Genomic DNA, 19,292 nt, shown 5'->3' with positions numbered 1-19,292 from the left:
TGGGTTTCTACTGTCTTCTCTCCTGCCTGCCTTCCAGGTCTGGGCAGGCACCTCCCCAAAGCAGGAGGCAGCTTCCTCTCCATTTCCAGCTCCATCCCAGGTGTCTCTGTCTGGAGCGTAAGGGTACAAATCAATGAACCCAGCAAGGAGCTCCTGCAGCTGGTGTGCCTGTATCAACAAAACTGTGTTTTGTATCAACCAGATCAAGCCACTTAGCACAAGCAAAACAAGCCAGTCAAGTGCAATTACTTTTTTTTTTTTTTTTTTTTCTGTTGTTACACTTGTGTTAACACCCAGGGTCACAGTGTTCCGTGATGCTGGCCAGGTACCCAGCCAATACAGATGCACCAAAAGGATGATCCCTTGTGGTGGTTCCTTGGGACATCCCCAGTGAGAGGGGACTCAGGGCCATAGATCCATGACCCTTGCTTCACATTAGCAACAGGAGGTCACTGCTATTTGTCTTGTGATTTTCAACCCAGGAGCTCCTGTAGAAAGCTTTCCACCCCAGCACCACCCCATCCCTCTTTCAAGCAGGCTGTACCACACCTTGGATGTTGACCTGAGCCACTCTATCAAATCGTTCCCAGCCCACAGCTTTGCAGCTGTGTTGGCAGAGCTGCAGTTCAAGACCATTATTTGCAAATGAAGTTCAGCATCAGGAGCCAATAAATAACCATGGCACCTCCCAGCATGGCAGCAGAGTGGTCCTCATGGAGAAAGCAGATGGTGGCAGTGAATCCAGCGAGTGGGAGGAGAGGGATTGTTGCATGGCAAAGAGCAGGAGGATAAGGAGCTGTGCTGCAGGGAGGTGTCTGGGATGCAAGAGATTTCCAGCAAAGACAGAGCAGGCAGGGCCTCCCCTGGCTCTCCCCATCCACAGCTGCCCTCCCAACTAACCTAGGGAAGAGCAGCTGCCAGGAAGCCACAGGAGGCCCTGTTCCACAGCCATAATGTGAACATTACCCACACAGCAACGACTGCCACGTGGGGCTGAGCACACCACTAATTAGCTAATGAGTTTGTTCCAAATGTCTGGCCACGGTGTGAGTGACAACAGGAACAGTGCTTGAAAAAGCACTGAGCAGTGACAAGGAAATTCATCTCATCTCACTGACCCCAGCCCCACGTTAACAAATAGGTCACAAACAACAGTGCTTTACAGTGATCTAATCCTCCAGCCATATGTTGACTGACCAAAACAAACAAACAAACAAAAATACAGAAAAAAAAAAGCTGCACCGAAAATCCGTGCAAAAATTCTAAGGAAAACTTGATAAATATATCCCCGTGGTTTGAAATTTGATTTCCTCACTCTATTGTTTCTCATTTCCTGAGAGCTAGCTTGGTGGATCACATTTTCTGCTTCTGTCTCCAGTGCTTGTAACCAAACAAGACTGAATCTCATTATCCTGATGCATGGCTCTAGCTGTATGCAATCTGATCTCTAAATCACACTCATTTTTGCTCCATTACTGATTTTCCTTCCCACTCCTAACCTATAGGTCTCCAGAGGAATCAATTCAAAAATAGACCAGCATCATCTAACGAAGGCACGTGTAATATTCAGCAATTAAATCTGTATTAAGTAGCCAAATAAGAACCTGCCTGGTGTCTCAGGAGGTTGGGCACCCTCCACTCACACCAGCTCCAGGGGGAGTTGGCATTTCTCAGCCTCCCTGGGAAGCCATTTGCACCCACAGGGGGTAAACAGGGACTTAAGTCCTTACTGGGAGTTTTGGAAATCTGGTAATTAAATGAGAATCTGGGCAAATGCAATCATTGTTGTCCTCAGAGCCAAAGACACAGACATTTCCCAAAGAGCACAGGCCCTCTTCTGACTTTTCTGAGCCATCTGCATGTTGGTGACAGTGATAGAGAAAATATACCAGTTCTTCAAAATTAGCGTTCATTCCAGGTTATTCCCTCCTGGATTCATAAATATTTTCTTGAAATAACAAAATCCCAGTTACACTCTTGTGTGTTTTAACTAGACACATGGATCCACAGGTCTACAGCCCTGGCATGGAATTGGTCTACAAGCCAAAGAGACCAAAATTTAGTTCCTGTCATATTTAGCTTGTTTTTTTCAAACATCTCTAAGTGTAGTTACAGGGAACAAAATCCACATGACAAAATCCACAGAGGGGAAGAGTATAGCCCAGTAATCCCATGCCCAAGCTCACCTGGACTTGACTCAAATTCAGTCAGAACAGAGTTTGCTGCATGAGGTTTTGCTTTCATTTGTGATGCAGACAAACTTGTAGAACTGTTTCCAATTCAAATGTTCATTTTGACAAGTTCAAGTTTAAGACACCTCTAACATGGGCTTTCCAAACAGACCTTTTCTGACCTTTTCGTTGGCAGATTCACAAAAAGGGGAGAGAAAGAATGCAGCCCCAGCACGCTGTTTTTCTCAAAATGAATATGCACTGACAGGACAAGAAGCAGTAACATTTGAAGCACGCTTCATTCTAGTAATTACCAAGTGCTGTGTTTCTTTAGAAGTCAGAGCCATTCTCATCTGCAGGCACCTTCCCTCATTCCTTTCTCCTTACTGCTCTGCAGGTGCAGTTTCTCCCTGTGCCATCTTGAGAAGCCAAGGCTACTGCATTGCTTACATCAAATCTCACTAAAAGCCTTGAGGTGAAATTCCACAACAGTTTTAATTGACCTAAGTCATGGTGCTGTGGTTTCTGCCCTTCCTCCACCACCCTTTCCCTCCCTCTCTCCCACCACCAGTTTGTACAATTGTGATGAAGACAGATAACTTTTTTGAGGGGGAGAGTTGCTTCTCAGCCAGCTTAGCTCCCTGAACCACCTCCCCACAAGGTCAGATGAGCTCTCACACCAGCAGAAAGGAGGGGACAGGACCACTGCAAAGCCCCACTGACCAATGAAGAAGTATTTTTCTTGTTTAATACGATACAACCACCACTTTTGACCTAAAGAGCTCGGATTTACTGCTTGTTCCCAGGCTGGGAGCACTCACCCATGGGGACCCTCTGCATAGCTCTGAGCAGCAGACTCGAGGTCAGGGTGTCTGTAGAGCAGATGGGCTACACTGAGGGTTGGCACCTGGTTCCCCAAAGCAAATCACCAAGGCAGAGTCCATAAGCCCATGCTGGAGGACAAGGATTCCCTTTGTGTTTGGTCGAGTTTGAATAATCCCTCTCGACTACCTCCTTGCCATGATGAGAGGACTTCCTGCCAGGGAGGAGCTGATGGACACCACCACCCATCAGAGTTCCTCTTCATCATTCCTGCAGCCACTTTAAGAATGTCACCCAAACAGTCAGACCCTCCCTTTGGCCCCAGGCCCATCCTCAGACCAATCAAGGCTTGGTAATAACAACTTGCAGGATGACTTGGGTTGTTGCACAAGGGATGATTCTCACTCCTCCCAGGTGTTTCTCACCTTGAGGGAAACCATCCTGTGGGGCTCATGATGAGCAAAGGATCAGAAAAGCAAGAGAAGCTGTACCCGTGGCTCTGTAGCATCTGGAAACTGGATCTTTCCTGCTGGGCTGGGGCAGTGATTTAGGCTGGTCAGGAAGGCAAAAGACTTTGTACAGTAATAGTAGAAAGGGGGAAAATGAAGTGTACCTACAGCCAAGCAGCTCACCAGTGGGCACTGCTGTCAGAGGATGGGGTACACTCAAGTGCAAAGGGTTTCACATATAAACACAAAATTCCAGGGCCTATGAGCAAAGCACAACCTCATCCACAGGAGATCGGTGCAGTGATTCACCTACCTCTTACCTAAGGTGGAGCAGGGGTACCAAGACAAATCAGTGTTATCACACTGATGTTGGTTATTAAATTTTTTTGGGGGGGGACAAGTCACATAAGACAGAATAAATAGACACAGAATAAAAATAGAGCTTGTGTAACACTGAGACAGCAAGAATTAGAGAAAAAACCTGTCCCAATTAGAGGAAAACACATCCAAAGTAGTCAACAGCCTGTCCTTGGGACAGATGAAAGGGATGGAAGGGAGTGCTCCCTGCAACTTACCTTGGTTATAGCCTTGAGCACTAGGTAGAGAACACTGATTAATTGGAGTCACCATATTGACATAAAATTAGCATATTAATGCACTATTAGCAAACGAAAATGTCCACCCATAGGCTAGAGGGACCCTACTAACAAGAAGCTCCTTTCTCTTTGAGAATGCAGAGTGAAATTTTAAAACACTGTCACTTTAAATGGAAGAGAATATCTGCTGAAGTGATCATGTATGCAAATGAGAGAATAAAATTAGAGTAATTTTACAAGTTTAAGTTAAAAAGTGGCACTTGTATTTTGGAAAGATGAGCTTGCTGCTCCCTTTTCTGGGCAGAACTGGGGATTAAAGCAAATATCTTGACTCTGTGGTTCAGCTTCTTGCACACTGGGTGATGGACCCCTCTTTTTGGGACACCACCACCATAAACAGGGGGACCTGGGACATCACCTGGACAACATGAGCTTCCCTTGTTCATGCTCCATTCCTAGAGCACCTGGCAGAGAAGCCATGCCTGGCAGCACAGCCTCTTTGGACAACCACATCAGTTTATTCCCCTGGGAACTGGGCTGTATAGCTACAACATATGGCTGCAGCCAGACTGAGCTCAATTTCAGTGTTGCTGTCACTCCCAGTAGCAAATGCAGGATCCCTGAAGCAGACCAAGTTCTGGAAGCCACAGGCACTTTGAGCTCTGTCTCTTGTAAACTAAGGGATTGGTAACCCAGAGCTGCCACATCCCTGGATTACAGCTGGATGCCCATCACTGATTATCACAGCTGAAAAGCTGATACTTTTTCCCTTTGACAGATGAAAAGTGAGGGCTGTCTATTTGGTTTGTGTTTGCACAGCACCCAGCCAGTCACTTAAATACTTGGCCCAATTTCTAGGTTTCTGATTCCCACTTCTGCAAGCGACTTCCTCCATTCCCAGGCTCACAAATCCACTTGCTACTTTCAAATTTGCATTCCTGGTGGTGACTCTGAGCTTGTCACTGCTGCTGTCCTCATCCTAAAGAGCAGCTCATCCTCAACAGGGCTTCAGAATGCAAAAACAAAATATCCCCCCAAAACAACAAAAACACAACCCACTAAACAACACCTGAGAGCTGTAAATATGTGGTCCCTGTGTAATCAACAAGCAGATTAAAAATAAAATAAATTAAAAAAAAAAAAATCACCATCTGGGCTGGAAGAGATTCATGACAAGCCATCAGGATTTCAAAAAAGCAAACAAACCACACAGCACTGCTGGCAAGAATTTCTCAGGAATGTGTTCAGTTCTAACACTATCTGACCAAGGTGCTCCACAGATCAGTCCTGCTGGACAACTGCCCTGTGGACTCCTCAAAACCAAAAAGCTCCATTTCTTGGAGAGAAAAGTCCATCTTCAATGGCAGCAAGTTTCAGTAGCCATTTGAGCACCTTGGCTAGTCAAGCAGGTTATAATTGGCTGTAATTAATACTCCTACTAACTTCCACATTCTTGTGGACTGAACGAGATGGAGAAATACAGGATTGCTCCCTGACCTTGAGAACATTAGAGGAAGTCAAAGGAACTCATTCCCCTTCTGATCTTTAGAAACCAAACATCTCTGTGATCAGAGAAGGTAAAAGGCAAAACACCAGCACTGCTGGGAACTGGCTGTGCACGGCCCAGTATCATCTGGGCACAAACCACAACAGCCTCAACCTCACTCAAAAATAACTGCAAAGCACATTGCTACAGACAGGAGGTTTCCTCTGTCCCACAAGGAGCCTTTTCTCATGCTTGCATGTCACTCAGAGCAGGGGCTGCAAGCCATGGGGCAGCCACCAGAGAGTTTAGCAATACCAAAAGTGGCCTTTGCTGAGCTGTGGAAACTGAAGAACCCAATCAGTAAGGGTGGAAGCCAAATAAACCTGAGCTGCCTGATGTATTGAAAGCCCCACATCTGTCTCCAGTGGGCCGGAAGAACAGTTTGTGACACCTGCACAGCGACGCTTAGAAGTGCTTTACACTCAGCAGGATCTTAACCACTTGGAAAGGAAGGGCTGGGCTGTGCAGATGATTTCCTCTTCTGAAACCACCAACTTGACCCTCAGAAGAAAATTCACAGGCTCTTGCATGCAAGCACCCTGTGTCTCTTGCTATTATTCTGCTTGCAATCCTTCACTGCAGGCTTATTGCAAGGAACAGGGCTGCATCAGCTTTTCCAGCTTGCACTTGGTTATCATGAGAAAGAAACATGAGATTCCAATGTTTTCCCTCTGGGCCTGGCAAGACCTCCTGTTTTGCTCTGAGATCAGAGCCTGGGGGAGTCAGGAAACTGGAGAAGCTGTCATTTCAAGATACATCTTACAGACACAGCTCTGGTTCAGGAAGTGTCCAAGCCCCACACTGCTGGGCCCTGGGATAACTCAACAAGGAAATTATGTGGCTGCTTACCCATTTCCCTCCAGCAGTCACAATCAGCCACTGCTGGTGTTGGGATTCTGGACTGGACACCTTTTGTTTCAAGCTCTTCTCTTCCCATGTGTTGGTTCCCAGCTTTTCATGATTTCAAACCTGCGTGGATGTCACCTTTGAAAGCAGAGGACAAACACATCACTCAAATGCTGTTTCTCAGCTCCCCTGAAGAGGCTGTAACAGATTTCTCCCAAAATCTGCATCCCTGTGTGCCCTCGCTCAGACTCTCCATTAACCATCATGTTCTACATCCTCAACAAAGCCTCCTAAGCAGGTAGCAGCTTTTTGTGCTTTTAGCACCCATGGGTGCTCAGAGCCCATCCTACACTGGTAGATGTAAACAAACACTAAAATTCTCTACTGAACCAGTAAATGTCTCTGCCCTGGGGAGCCAAGAACAGTGCAGCTGTTCTTGAGGCTGAGGAAGAAATCCCAGCAGGTAGCAGGTTGAGCTGCAGACTTTCAGTTAATCCTCTGGTCTCCAGAGGGAGAAAACAGAGGTGCCTGGGCTGGAGAGGGGTTGTAGCCACTTCCCAAGCTGTTTTGGGGGGATTCCCAAGAGTGACTCCACACCTTTATGCCCTGTGCACTCAGCCTTGGCTGGTCACAGGTTTCCCAGGCTCCTCCAGCCATCTCAAATTGCTTCCTCTTCCTCCACAATGAAGGGCAGCAGTCAGCCATCCTCTCCTGCATGCTGCCCTCTGCTCTGCCTGATCCTCTTGGAGCTGGTGCTTGCCCAGGATGAAACTCTTGCCCAAATTGCTCATCCAAGCCCCTGCAAGGAATCAGATGCCCCATAGCTCCTTCAACCCCCTGCTCCCAGCTGAATCCAGAGAGGCTGAAATCCCAGTTCCTGCAGCTGGGAGGACCAACAAGGCCACTGAGCATGATGCAATCCCAAATACTTCTCCAGCACATCAGGACATCATCGTGGAACGTTGATATGACAAGAAAAACCTGTGGACAGAACACACCATGACATCCTGCTGCCACCTCAGCCCCACAAGCTGGCAAGATGCTCAGACATGCAAAGCCTGTCATGACCAAGACTGTCAGCCAGCCACAGCTCCCCAGCAAAACCCAAGCCCCAGCCAAACCCAAAACCCAGTTCCTCTTTCAGAGGAAGAGCAGGAAGGAAGGAGGGAGGGAAGACAACAAATCTGCATTTCAGATGCTTGCTGAAAGGAACACTTTATCTAAAAGAATACATATATCAGCTAATCCTTTGCTGGATATTGCAAGTGCATCTTATTTGTATGCATGTGCCATGCACACACCTACGTGGGAAAGGTTTTTATTACCTGTGCTAAAGTTAGTGCCTTATATCACTCAACCCACAAGCAGAGCCATGCTGTTCCTTTGCCATCAGCCTCATGGGGAGGTGGCCCAGGTCCCTGGTTTCCTGGAGATCTCATGAACTCTTTCATCGAAACAAATGTTGTCATTTCCAGCACTGCAGGAATGTTTCTAAAGAAAGCAAGGGCTCAAGTTTCCATTTCAAATGAAGAATTGCCTTGTAAGAGAGCTGCATGCAGCATTTGCTAAGAGACGCAGAAAGCAGAGCATGTACCTCACAGCTACCCCCTGGGCAGTGTTTCTTTAAAACAGTCAGGCCAGATCCTGGTCTCATGCACATAAGCAGATATCTGGAGAGGCTTTGGTGAAATTACCATGGATTTCCACAGCCCACGTGTCAGAAATCACAGTCCAGCAAAGCCCCAGGGAAGAAATCCATCCGTTTTATTGTGGCTACCCAAAAAATTTTCACTCCCTCTTTCCTCATGCCTTGCACAGGCAAAAGCACCACCCAGAAAAATGGCCTGAGAGTGTTCTGTGCCAGCAAAGCACCAGCAGCAGCTTTATTCAGCTGGGCTTTCTGAAGAAGGGAAGAAGATGCAGCAGTACTGCGTGGGTAGAGATGGGCAAGGCTACTCATGTGGGTTTCCCCCTGTAACCTTTGAGGCTGTTTGCTCATTTCAGACCAAGCTGATGACAGGCTAGGCAGAGCTTCTTCATTTTGAAACATTTCCTGAAGATGAGCAGCTGGGGAGGGGAGAGAGGTCACAGTAAAGAGGAACAGCTCAACCCTATATCAGACTTCAGAGAGCCCACACAAGCCTGCTGCCTCAAGGCCCAGCTCTATAGGGAAAAAAGGCTGCATGGGAAACTGTGGCAGCAGAAATAAATTTAAGTGAAAGCAGAGCTAGGGGCTCTGGGAACCTGAGTGCATCTCCTCCTTCCCTGCAGGAAGGGTGGTGTGGAGCAGCCGGAGCATCCAGGGAATCCACAGCTGCACCTGCATCCGTCCCCAGCCAGGCACAGAAGGCTTCAGTGCTCTGTCTCCCCTCTGCTTCCTCCCTCTTGTCTTCCCCATCTCTGCCCTGAATAGGCAGCTTCAGGAGGAGCACACTGCCCGGATTCTCTGGAGTTTTACAGCACATCCGGAGCTCCATGAATTATCCGGGCAGCCCCCACCCCCCCCGCTGCCTCCTCCCCGTTTCCCAGCCAGGGGTGCTCCAAGAGGCAGATCCTCAGCTTGAGGAAGCAGCAGGCAAGCCAGCCAGCCTCCTCCCTCCAGCCACTGTCCCTCAGCCCTGGGTTGTCCCCATGGCACCACCCCACCCTGGCTGCAAAGCCACCACCCTGGGTTCCTCTTCTGCAAACCCCTGAGCTCAGCCACAGCAAGCCAAGTGCCCAAATCCTAGGTCACCTCTGCACTGGTGGTCCCACTTGTCCCTGCCTGGGAAGTGTCACCCTGGCACGTCCCCCCAGAGCATCCCTGCAGTGACAAGGCCCCTACCCAGGACATCACCAAGTGCTCCTCTAGCCCAAGCAGGGAGGTTGCCCCAAGAGGAACCAAGGGCCTTCTCACCACCCTTCCAGAGAAGGGCATTGACGTGAGCGCTGGCTTAAGTGGTTATTAATAACTTCTTTGTTAAGGAGCCAGCCCCCCAAGGAGGAACCAAAATGTGACTGCTTCTCTGGTGGAGAGTTCAACCACCCCACCACAAGGCATCGTGCTCAGTTCCTCCTGGAATCAGTTTTGTTCTCGGAAATCTCAGACCTCCCCATGAGTCACGGTGGTGACAGCATTGTCCCCTCACCTACACAGCCATTGTAGGGCTCCTCTGTTGGCTTTTCTTTTTTTTTTTTTTTCTTTTTAAATCCTAGAAAAATAACAGATGCTGTTGTTGAGGGGGAGCTTCTCAGAATCTGTTCAAGTACCAGGCTGTGTCTGGGTAGGACCAAACTCACGGTTCCCCTAAAACCAACCCCTGGGGAGCTGCAGACCTCCCTTGCCCGTGGGTGTTTATTTCTGCTGCCCCACACTGCCTGTTCAAGCCAAGGAGCCTTCCTCCATGGCAAACACTGACAGCAAATGGCCTCCACACCAGAACCCCACACCTCCCTGCCCAATTTCTGTGGAGTTTCCAGTCACAGGAACCCTTCTGATTTCTCTCCCATCCAAACCAAAGCAGTGGTGTGACCCTTCCTACCCCTATGCTCTGGTCACACCGTGCAGCATGGGGGGTTTCCAGCCCTGAGTGTCCAAGGATGGCTCCTGAGGACTCACAGGAGATAACAGAAATCCCCACTCCTAGACATGCTGCAGCACCAGTCTGTCCAGAGGGTGTTGTTACTGGGATCTTACCTTCCCCATAACTCACATGGGCAGCACAACACCAAGGAGGAAGATTGGAGGCCAGATGCCACAGCAGTTTCTCACCCCTATCAGACCTTCCCAAAGCAGAAAACATTGTTCATACAACTGGAAGCAGAACCTGAGCTGACTTGGATGATAGCACCCAGCAGGTCTCAAAGTTACCCCTGGATACATCACTACAGCTATGGAGCACACAACAAGAGCAGCTTCCAGCTGGTCACCCAGTGCCTGATCCAGGTAGACTTGCAAGGATCAGCCTTCTCCAGATCCATGCAGGACAACCCACCTTCTGCTCTTCTGATGTCCCAGGATGGTGAGGGGAACCATCCCAGGGAACAGCAGGATTTCAGGAGCATCCCCAAACCACAGCAGACAGCACCCACTCCTCATCAACCCAAGCAGGGGCGTCCCTTTCCCCTTATATTCCCAGGGGGACAAACAGCCTTCAGCTGCTGCTGCCCCCATAATTAACTCATTACCAGTTAACATCTCTGCAAATAATTGTCACCTGAATCTGCATCACAGCCACGGCCTAGAACCAAAAGAGGCAGTGCCTGTCCTCAGAGCCAGACACTGCTCACACCCATCAGCCCAAAACAGAGTCCCAGGGGTCCTGCAGGAACCATTTGGTGTTGGTGCCCCTAAGACTGCTGCTCCTTGTGTCTGGGCTCTCCACCATCACCAAAATGGTTCTTGGCCCTTTCCCAGGAGGTCAGTCCCACCCAGCATCCCTTGGAGGAGGCTGTTTGGGATGATCTGCCTCTTCAGTGACCCTTTCCTGTAGGTCTGGGGCTTGTAACTCAGTTACACCAGGGTGTAGATGGTGACACAAACTCCTTGGTGTTGGCTGAGCTTTGTGGAGAAGCAGAGTTACCAGGAGTTACCAACGTGGCCTCTGCTCCAGGGGGGGGAAAGTGCTGACTCTAAAATCCTGTTTACAGGCACTGACGTGGCATTTTCTAGCCCAGGATGTTGCTTCCTCTCCCAGCGGGGCCTCACTGGGGCACCCACTTCCTCGACAGACAGAGGATCCCCACCACATCCCATGTCCCAGGCACTGCTGGAACCCTGGGGAGCAGCTGGTTCCCAACAAGCAGCACTGTCTATGCTGGTGCAGGGCATTTATTATGGGCTTGCTGGAGGGCAACCATTGTGATGGATCACCCTTTCTCCTTCCTTCTTCATTTCATCTCCCCCTTCTGCTCCTCCCCATCCCCTCATCTTCCTTCCTACCCCCAACTCATCCCTGGAGGAGATGTCCCACTCCTGGGTGCCTGGGTGTGAGGAGAGCATCCCTCCACCCACCAGGGTTTCTTCTGGGGGCTTTGGTGAGGGGCAGACTTGGGGCAGGCAGAAGGGTTTTCCCAGGGCATGAAACAGCTGGAGACCAGGAGGTGATGGGCATCTCCAGATGCAACAACCCCATAGGGAGCTCCAGGCTGGGCACAGAGTGGCTGAAGAGCATCCAGGCAGAAAGGGACCTGGGAGTTTGGGTCGACAGGAAGCTGAATGTGAGCCAGAAGTGATTCTTCCCCTGTGCTCAGCACTGGTGAGGCCACAGCTTGAGTCCTGTGTCCAGTTCTGGGCCCCTCAGTTCAGGAATGAGATTGAGGTGCTGGAGCAGGTCCAGAGAAGAGCGAGGAGGCTGTGAAGGGATCCAGGACAAGTCCTGTGAGGAAGGGCTGAGGGAGCTGGGGGTGTTCAGGCTGGAGAAGAGGAGGCTCAGGGGAGACCTCATCACTCTCTACAACTCCCTGAAAGGAGGTTGGAGCCAGGGGGGTGTCAGGCTCTGCTCCCAGGCAGATATCAGTCAGATAAGAGGGCATGGGCTTAAGCTCTGCCAGGGGAAGGTTAGGTTGGATATTAGGAAGAAATTCTTTCCAGAGAGGGTGATCAGGCATTGGAATGGGCTGCCCAGGGAGGGGGTGGATTCTCCATCCCTGGAGGTTTTTAAGAAGGGACTGGATGTGGCACTGAGTGCCATGGGCTGGGAACCACAGTGGCAGTGGATTAAGGGTTGGACTTGATGATCCCAGAGGTCCTTTCCAACCCGGATGGTTCTGTGGTTTCCAGCACCAGGATGTTGGTGGCCCCTTCGAGGGGTCCCCTGGGCGCAGCAAGATGCCACTCAGCTACCAACCACCATGCTGGACCCTGCTCCCCCCCTCTGGATCGGGACACCCGGGGCACCTCCCCGTGGCTGTGACATGTGGCCCTGTCCTCAGTGTCCCCCTGGGCACTGCTGCCATCTACTGGCAGGACCCAATCCTGCTCCGGTCCTGAGTCCGGACACCGCGCCGAAACCCGGGGACCCCTCTGTGTCCCCGCTGTCCCCTGCACAGCTCCTGGGCACATGTGGCACCACGGATGGCTCCGTGCTGGACTCCTCAAGGTGCCCTCCAAGCCTCCCTACTGTGAGCCCAAGGAAACCGGGCCCCAGAACTGCTCCCAGCACCCATCCCAGAGACCCAGCAGGTCACCAGCCTGGCTAAGTGGTGGATTTCCACCATGCCAACCCCTTCCCAGGGCTCCAGCATCTCCATGACCTTATTGTATGTCCTTTCAAGCAGGTCCCCGTGCACGTGGGCTTGGCACCATCTGATTTGTGCCTGTGGGGACAGGATCGGGCCCTTGGCTGGGGGTCTGGGCTCTGCTGGGGCTGTTTTCTCTGGGAAGTGCCTGGCTCTGCTTCCCACAAAGGCTGCCAAGAGGCAGAGGAAGCTCACCCCAAGATAGCCATCTTGTCCTCTGGGTCTTGCTGGGCCAAGGAGCTTTGCTGAGTCCTGTCCTCCTCGTGACAGGGGGGCACATACGCAGCCTCTTCCCACAGCCCCAACATTCCCAGTGTCTCCGCTTCCCCTGGGAGCAGCAGCTCCCAGAGTGGTGCTGGAAATAACCATGGGAGACTCAGGGTGTGGGGACACCCAGAGCCACCCTAAGCATCCTGACAAGGGCCTGGCTGGGGTGTTACATGGCAATTGCTACTCAGATGCACTTGGGAAGCTGGAATGTTGTTTGGAGGAGGCAAATCACTGAGCCGGTGTCCCCACAGAGCCCTGCAAGCCCCACAGCTCATCCCTCCCTGGGCAGATGGCATGGGTGTCCAGCTCCTCTCTGGAAATTACCTAAGTCCACGGGCAGGGATTGAGCTGCAGAGCTGCAGCTGTCCCCACTTTAATTCCTCACAGCAAAGCAAATCCAGTGTCGGATGGATTTTCTGTGAGTTTCATGCCCCGTCCAACACACACGAGGCTGAAACAACATCAGGGACATTCCCAGTGGGAATGACTGTGCTTGACACCCGCAGGAGTGGCAGGAAGTTCCTTTAGTCCACCAGGGACTTTTAGTTGGTTGTTTTTTTTTTCTCTTAGCCCTGCAAAAAACAAGCTGTAAAAAATGAGCCCACAAAGAGGCAAAACCCAGGAAGAGAGAAACAAGCATGCTGAGACCTCACCATTCAGAGCTGGGACCTGGCACGTGACTTTCCATCTGATTTCCAAAGAAACCAGGTGTGTGCCTCCACCCTGCCTCCCTGTGCCATTCTGACACACCATGATTTTTCTCTGCCAACACAACTCTTCCCACCAAGCCACCTTCCAAACACCGTGCCACAGCTCAGCCCTTAAGAGACATCAGAGACTCCCCCGTCAGCACTCCTGACCCACCAGCTGTGCTCTCCAGACACCTTTGCCCACAACCTCAACCCCTGTGTCCAGATATCACCACCTCATTTCCTAGAATCAAAAAATGGTTTCAGTTGGAAGGGACCTTAAAGTTCATCCAGTGCCACCCCCTGCCATGGGCAGGGACACCTCCCACCAGCCCAGGGTGCTCCAAGCCCATCCAACCTGGCCTGAGACACTGCCAGGAATGAGGCAGCCACAGCTTCTCTGGGCAACCTAGGCCAGGGGCTCACCATCCCCCTTGGTGAAATATTTCTTCCTAATGTTTAACCTAAATCTCCCTCTTCCAGGTTAAAGCCATTCCCCCTCATCCCATCACTCCCTGCCCTTGTCCAAAGTCCTTCCTCAGCATTCCTGGAGCCCCTTCAGGTGCTGGAAGATGCTCTAAGGTCTCGCTGCAGCTTTCTCTTCTCCAGGCTTCACAACCCCATTTCCTTCCAAAACCTGGTGGCCTCTGGACACCACTGCCTAGAGAGGTGATGCTGACTTGGCTCCTTTCCCAAATGTATTCCCTGGCACATCCTGGAGCACAGCTCCCTTCCTTCCCAGCATATCTGGGCAGCCAGACCCATCTGCATATCCCACATGGAGCTCCCTGTTTCACCCCAGCAATGTGCTGACATCAGTGGGGTTTCCTGACCACCAGCACCACCCCACGGCCCCACAGCACCTGGGGAGGGGGGATGGGACATTCCCAGGCACCCCACACTCCCAGGACCCCTCGTCACCACCTCCCACCCAGTGACAGCCACCAGCCATGGAGTCAGTGGCTCTGCACAGCTTCCAGGTAACGGAGAAGGACGGGCAGAAAGGGGACACCCTGAAGGTACACAGGGGGTCACCAGCCATGGGGGGTTGGGTGCTGCTGCTTTGGGGAACACAGTGGCTACATAGCCATGGCAGTGCTTTGTTGACCCTTTGGGGCTCTCCATGGGGTGTAAGGAGCCATAGTTGAGGTTTTCAGGGTGCAGAGCAGCATCTCCAGCAGCTGTGGGGACCCTTTGTCCATGCCACCAGCCATCTCCCTAGAGAGGATCCAGCTGGGAATGTGGCACGTGGCCTTCCTGCCCATCGGTGGCTCTACCAATGCTCCCCAGGGCTGGAATAAATTTTTCCTGCCCCAGGGAAACACTGGAGACCACAGAGACTTGGCAGCATGTGCCCAAATCCCCAGCCAGGCACTGGCATTGGGATAGGCTTTCAGCTGTCACTTGGGCATCCCAAAAAAACTTCAGGGAAGGGAGGGGGAGGTTCCAAACATCCCCAGGATGCTGCAGCCCTGCAGGGGGGGACATGGGCACCCATACCCTACCCTGCTGCCTGGCTCCTTGCCCTTCTCCATGGGGCTGTGGCTGAGATGCCAGCAGCTTCTGCTGGATCTCCCAGCACCCAGCAGCCCCCCTGGGTGCAGTGGGGTGAGGACACAGCTCAGCTGTACCCCAGGGCCCCAAAACTCACCCTGCCTGTCCCTGCCTCCCTGGAGTGTTTTCCCCAGCCTATGCCTCGGGGTTTCAGATCCTGTTTGTGCAGCTGTGCCACCCCTGGCCCCTGCGTGGGAGGCTGGAAAATGGAGTGGTGCAGAAGAGGGTGTCAGCACCCCTGGTCACACTGGGGTGCTTCCTCCCATGGAGCACCCAGCTGTCACCCTGCAAGGGGGGGTCATGAGGTCCTGGTTGCTACCACAGCTCCTCTAGGGACAGATTTTTAACCACTCCCCCACTGGATGTGGAGTTGGGGTGACACTGGGCACCTCCCAGCTGCTGGCACCTGTGGTGAACCAGACCAGCCATGAGCTGAGGAGGGCTGGGGGTGCCACCAAAGACCCCTGAACCATGTCACCTTTGTCAGAGCCTCCCTTTCCCCATGTTTTGGTGGGGGACATAGGGCCTGGAGGGTCCCACTCAGTCCCTCTTCCAGGGGGATGGTGGCCAGGCTGACACCTCCTTACTCCTCTCCTGCCTTAGATCCTCAACATGGAAGATGAGCAGAACTGGTACAAAGCTGAGCTGTATGGCTGTGAGGGCTTTGTCCCCAAAAACTACATCAAAACTACATCAGCCTCAACCATAAGTACCATCCCACCACGTGGAAAAGAAGGGGCTCGAACCCCCTCTGGTAGCACCCACCAGCACCAGGACATCCTCTCCCACCACCCAGGCAGCAACTTCCACCACCCACCCTGACATAGATCTGCCACAAGCCACACGTGGGGAAACTGAGGCACAGAACACTGGATCTGTCTGCCAGGTGGCTCTGCTATTGCCATCACAGCCAGAGAGGACAGGAGGCAGCAGTGTGGCCACATACCCCCAACACACAGAAATTCCACCCTTGAACCCAGCTGCCCGCTAAACAAATAACTGGGGAACAACAAAGCGTGATGGGATTACAGCTGCATTAGACACAATCCTATTACAGTGTCATTAAAGCCCCGCATAATCCATCCAACCTGTGTTTTATGTATCATTATCCCTCGGTAAATCATATTTAACTGCCACAGCAAAACCTGCCCGGGGCTGTGGCTGGGGAGCAGGAGGGTGTGGGCTGGGGGCAGCCCGGGGCAAATCCCATTCCCTCTCGGGATGGGTGTCTGCCACGCAGTACCTGGAGAGCTGGTGCAGGGTCATGCTCCATGCCAAACTCTGAGGTAATTTTAACACGTAGCAGAGGGTCTCCACGGCCCAGGGGTCCCGAAGACACAGACAAAACCTTGGCAGCGATGAGGACATTGCTCCTTCACCTGGTTTCGGCAGCTGCCGGCTATGCGGGCAGGAAAGGTTTCACCCCAACATGGAGGGGTTTCTGCTCTGCAGACCCCTTCCCTGTAATGTCCCGCGCATGGGGGTGGGGGCACAGGACACAGAGAATCATGAGGGGGACAGGCAGCAAAGTGGGGGAATGAGGGGCATGATGTGGTGAGCCGGGTGACAGGATGCGGCCACAGCTCTGAGTGATGCTGCAAGGATCTCTGAGTGGAAGAGGCAGCTCCTGGTGACATGTCTACACCCACAGCACCCTGCACTCCTGTCCTCCCCACCCCTCACCCTCCTTCTGTGAAAGAACTGTGACAAAATGGGGAGGGGGAAAGGGAAAGGAGAAACCACTGTAGGGGGGCTTCCAGCCATGTGGGGAGCCCAAGAGGGACCCCAGTCCCACCAGCACCGGTGCCTCCATCCTGCAGGATGGGAATGAGGCACTGGGGTGTCCTGGGGTGCCAGTGGCTGATCCCGGTGTCCCTCACAGGTGCTACGTGGGCAGGATCTCCCGGCACCTGGCAGAGGAGCAGCTCCTCCAGCGGAGACATCTGGGAGCCTTCCTGATCCGTGACAGCGAGAGCAGCCCGGGAGAGTTCTCCATCTCTGTCATGTAGGTGGCTCTAGAACACAGATGGGGACACGGTGGGATGGGCAGGGGTCTCCCAGGGCTTTGGGACCAAGGGGATAAATCCAACCTCCTGCCTGCTCCCCTCTGCGGTGCTGGGGAAGGGGTGAGCACCCTGCCCTACCCCGGCTGCCTCCAAGGGGCTGGGGGCTGCAGAGCCAGAGCCCCCTCGCTGCCGTGCACAATCCTTGCACCAGGATTCCGTCTCCTTCACCCTCCCCCCTGCAGCCTGGTGCTCCACCTCCATCCCTGCTCCTGCCTGGGGTGTCCCTCAGTACAGCCCTGTGGGTAACAACTGGGGCTGCGGCCAAGCTGCGAGTGCAGCCCGAGGGACAGGACCTGGAGGAACAAGTTGTCCCCAGGGACTGAAGGGACACAGCACCCATGGCTTTGGCACGGTGCCAAGGGGCAGAGCTGACCCCTCGGGGGGGTCTCACCCTGTGGCTGCCCCTTCCCTTCCCCGGGCTGGGGAAGCAGGTGCCAGCCCCAGGCCAGCAGAGCACTTTCTCACGCTGCTAATCTCTAATTAAGGGTTTAATGAGGTTCTTGCCCATAATGACAGGGAGCCGAGTTCTGCCCATGCGTCACCAGCACGGCCTGGGCCCTGCCCCTGCCTGAGGTCCCTGGCAGTGGCAGGTCCCTACAGTGGCCCCATAGGGAGCACCCCAACCAGACACCCCCAGGTCCACACCAAGGAGGTACCAGCACTGGGAAATCCCATGCTCCCTGGGATAACTGGGATAACATCCATCCTCCATCCACAGCTATGGGAAGCATGGCCAGCACTTCAAGGTGCTCAGGGAGAGGAATGGCAAATATTTCCTCTGGGATGAAAAGTTCAACTCCCTTAATGAGCTGATGGCTTCCTACAGGACAACCACTTTTGCCAAAAAGGAGCAGATCTTCCTCCAGGATGAGGACCAGAGCCAGGAGGTACCATCAGGGGATGGGGCTATGGGGGCTGGGACAGTCGGTGATGGCATGGCCAGGAGCAGGACTGGGTTGGGAACCCACATCTGAGCCCCTTTGGAATCCCCCATTGCTCCCCAGTACTAGGGCAGCCACCTACCTGCTACGGCCCATGGGGAAACTGAGGCACGGGACAGGCCTGTGGGTCAGCAGCACCATGGAGGTCTTGCTCTGCCCCAGACTGTGCTCACAGGGAGGTGTCACAGCATCCCCATCACACCAGGGCTCAGGCAGTGCAGTCCAGCACCTCTCCCCCCATACTCCTTACCTTCAACTTTCCTCCAGGTGAGGAGACCCAGATTTGTGCGAGCCCAGTTCAACTTTTCAGCCTACAGTGGCTCCCAGTTGCCTTTCTTCCATGTGGACATCATCGAGGTCCTGGACTGCCCTGATCCCAGCTGGTGGCAGGGGAAGAGCTACGGGAGCATCGGCTTCTTCCCCCGTAACCACATCCACCCCATCCGCAAGTGACCTCCTGCTGCTGACACCACCACTGCTGTGGGTCAGGGGGAGGACCCCGGACCCCCAGCCCCCCACTCACCAGAGCTGCTGTACACCTGGATGTGGACTGTACATCCCTCTGTCCTCATGGATGGTGCTCATCCCCACGGATGGTGCTCATCCCCATGTCAGGCTGCTGACTCACGAGGTCCCGGTGTCACGTGGAGGTAGAGACCAGGCTGGGGGCGATGCCCACCCAGAGCTGCCCAGCTCCAGCACCCCAAAATCATCATTCATGGCTCTCCCTGCTCCCCCAGCCCAGGAGACCTCCCCCACCCCTGGCCCAGACATCACCTCTCACTAGGGGCTGGTGGGAGGGAGCACAGAGCTTTGATCCAGTGACATTAAAACTTTTCCAGAGCCACAATCTGGTGAGGTGGCAGCAGCTGAGGGGAAAAGTATGTGTGCTCCAAACTTTTCCTCCTCTCCAGAGCCTGTAAGCCAAGCCCTGGCTCCAAAGAGGGCAGCAGCTGGCCAGGATGTGGCTCGGTGACACCGTGGAGGGATGCTGGGGTTCAGAACACCAGGGAAAGCTGGTCCAGGGTGGTCAGTCCTGCAGGTGCTGGACTGTGGCTTTAAAAAAAAAAAATTTTTTTTAATTAAGAAATAGTAAAATATCTTTGGGTGATACCCTTGAGTG

The 19,292-nt window shown here is 52.9% G+C and overlaps 1 protein-coding gene across 1 annotated transcript; it reads left to right on the top strand.

Moving 5' to 3' along the window:
• Positions 1 to 14,227: 14,227 nt before the first annotated feature.
• On the top strand, positions 14,228 to 19,194 carry LOC139803886 (GRB2-related adapter protein-like). Its single transcript, XM_071760497.1, has 6 exons — positions 14,228 to 14,627; positions 15,766 to 15,871; positions 16,469 to 16,488; positions 16,983 to 17,167; positions 17,947 to 18,115; positions 18,437 to 19,194. Exons 1-6 carry the CDS (start codon positions 14,559 to 14,561, stop codon positions 18,620 to 18,622), a joined length of 735 nt encoding a protein of 244 aa, XP_071616598.1. The 5' UTR covers positions 14,228 to 14,558; the 3' UTR covers positions 18,623 to 19,194.
• Positions 19,195 to 19,292: the final 98 nt, after the last annotated feature.

Source organism: Heliangelus exortis, chromosome 17 (genome assembly GCF_036169615.1).
Source record: "Heliangelus exortis chromosome 17, bHelExo1.hap1, whole genome shotgun sequence".
NCBI lineage: Eukaryota > Metazoa > Chordata > Aves > Apodiformes > Trochilidae > Heliangelus > Heliangelus exortis.
This window is presented reverse-complemented; position numbering and strand designations above follow the sequence as displayed.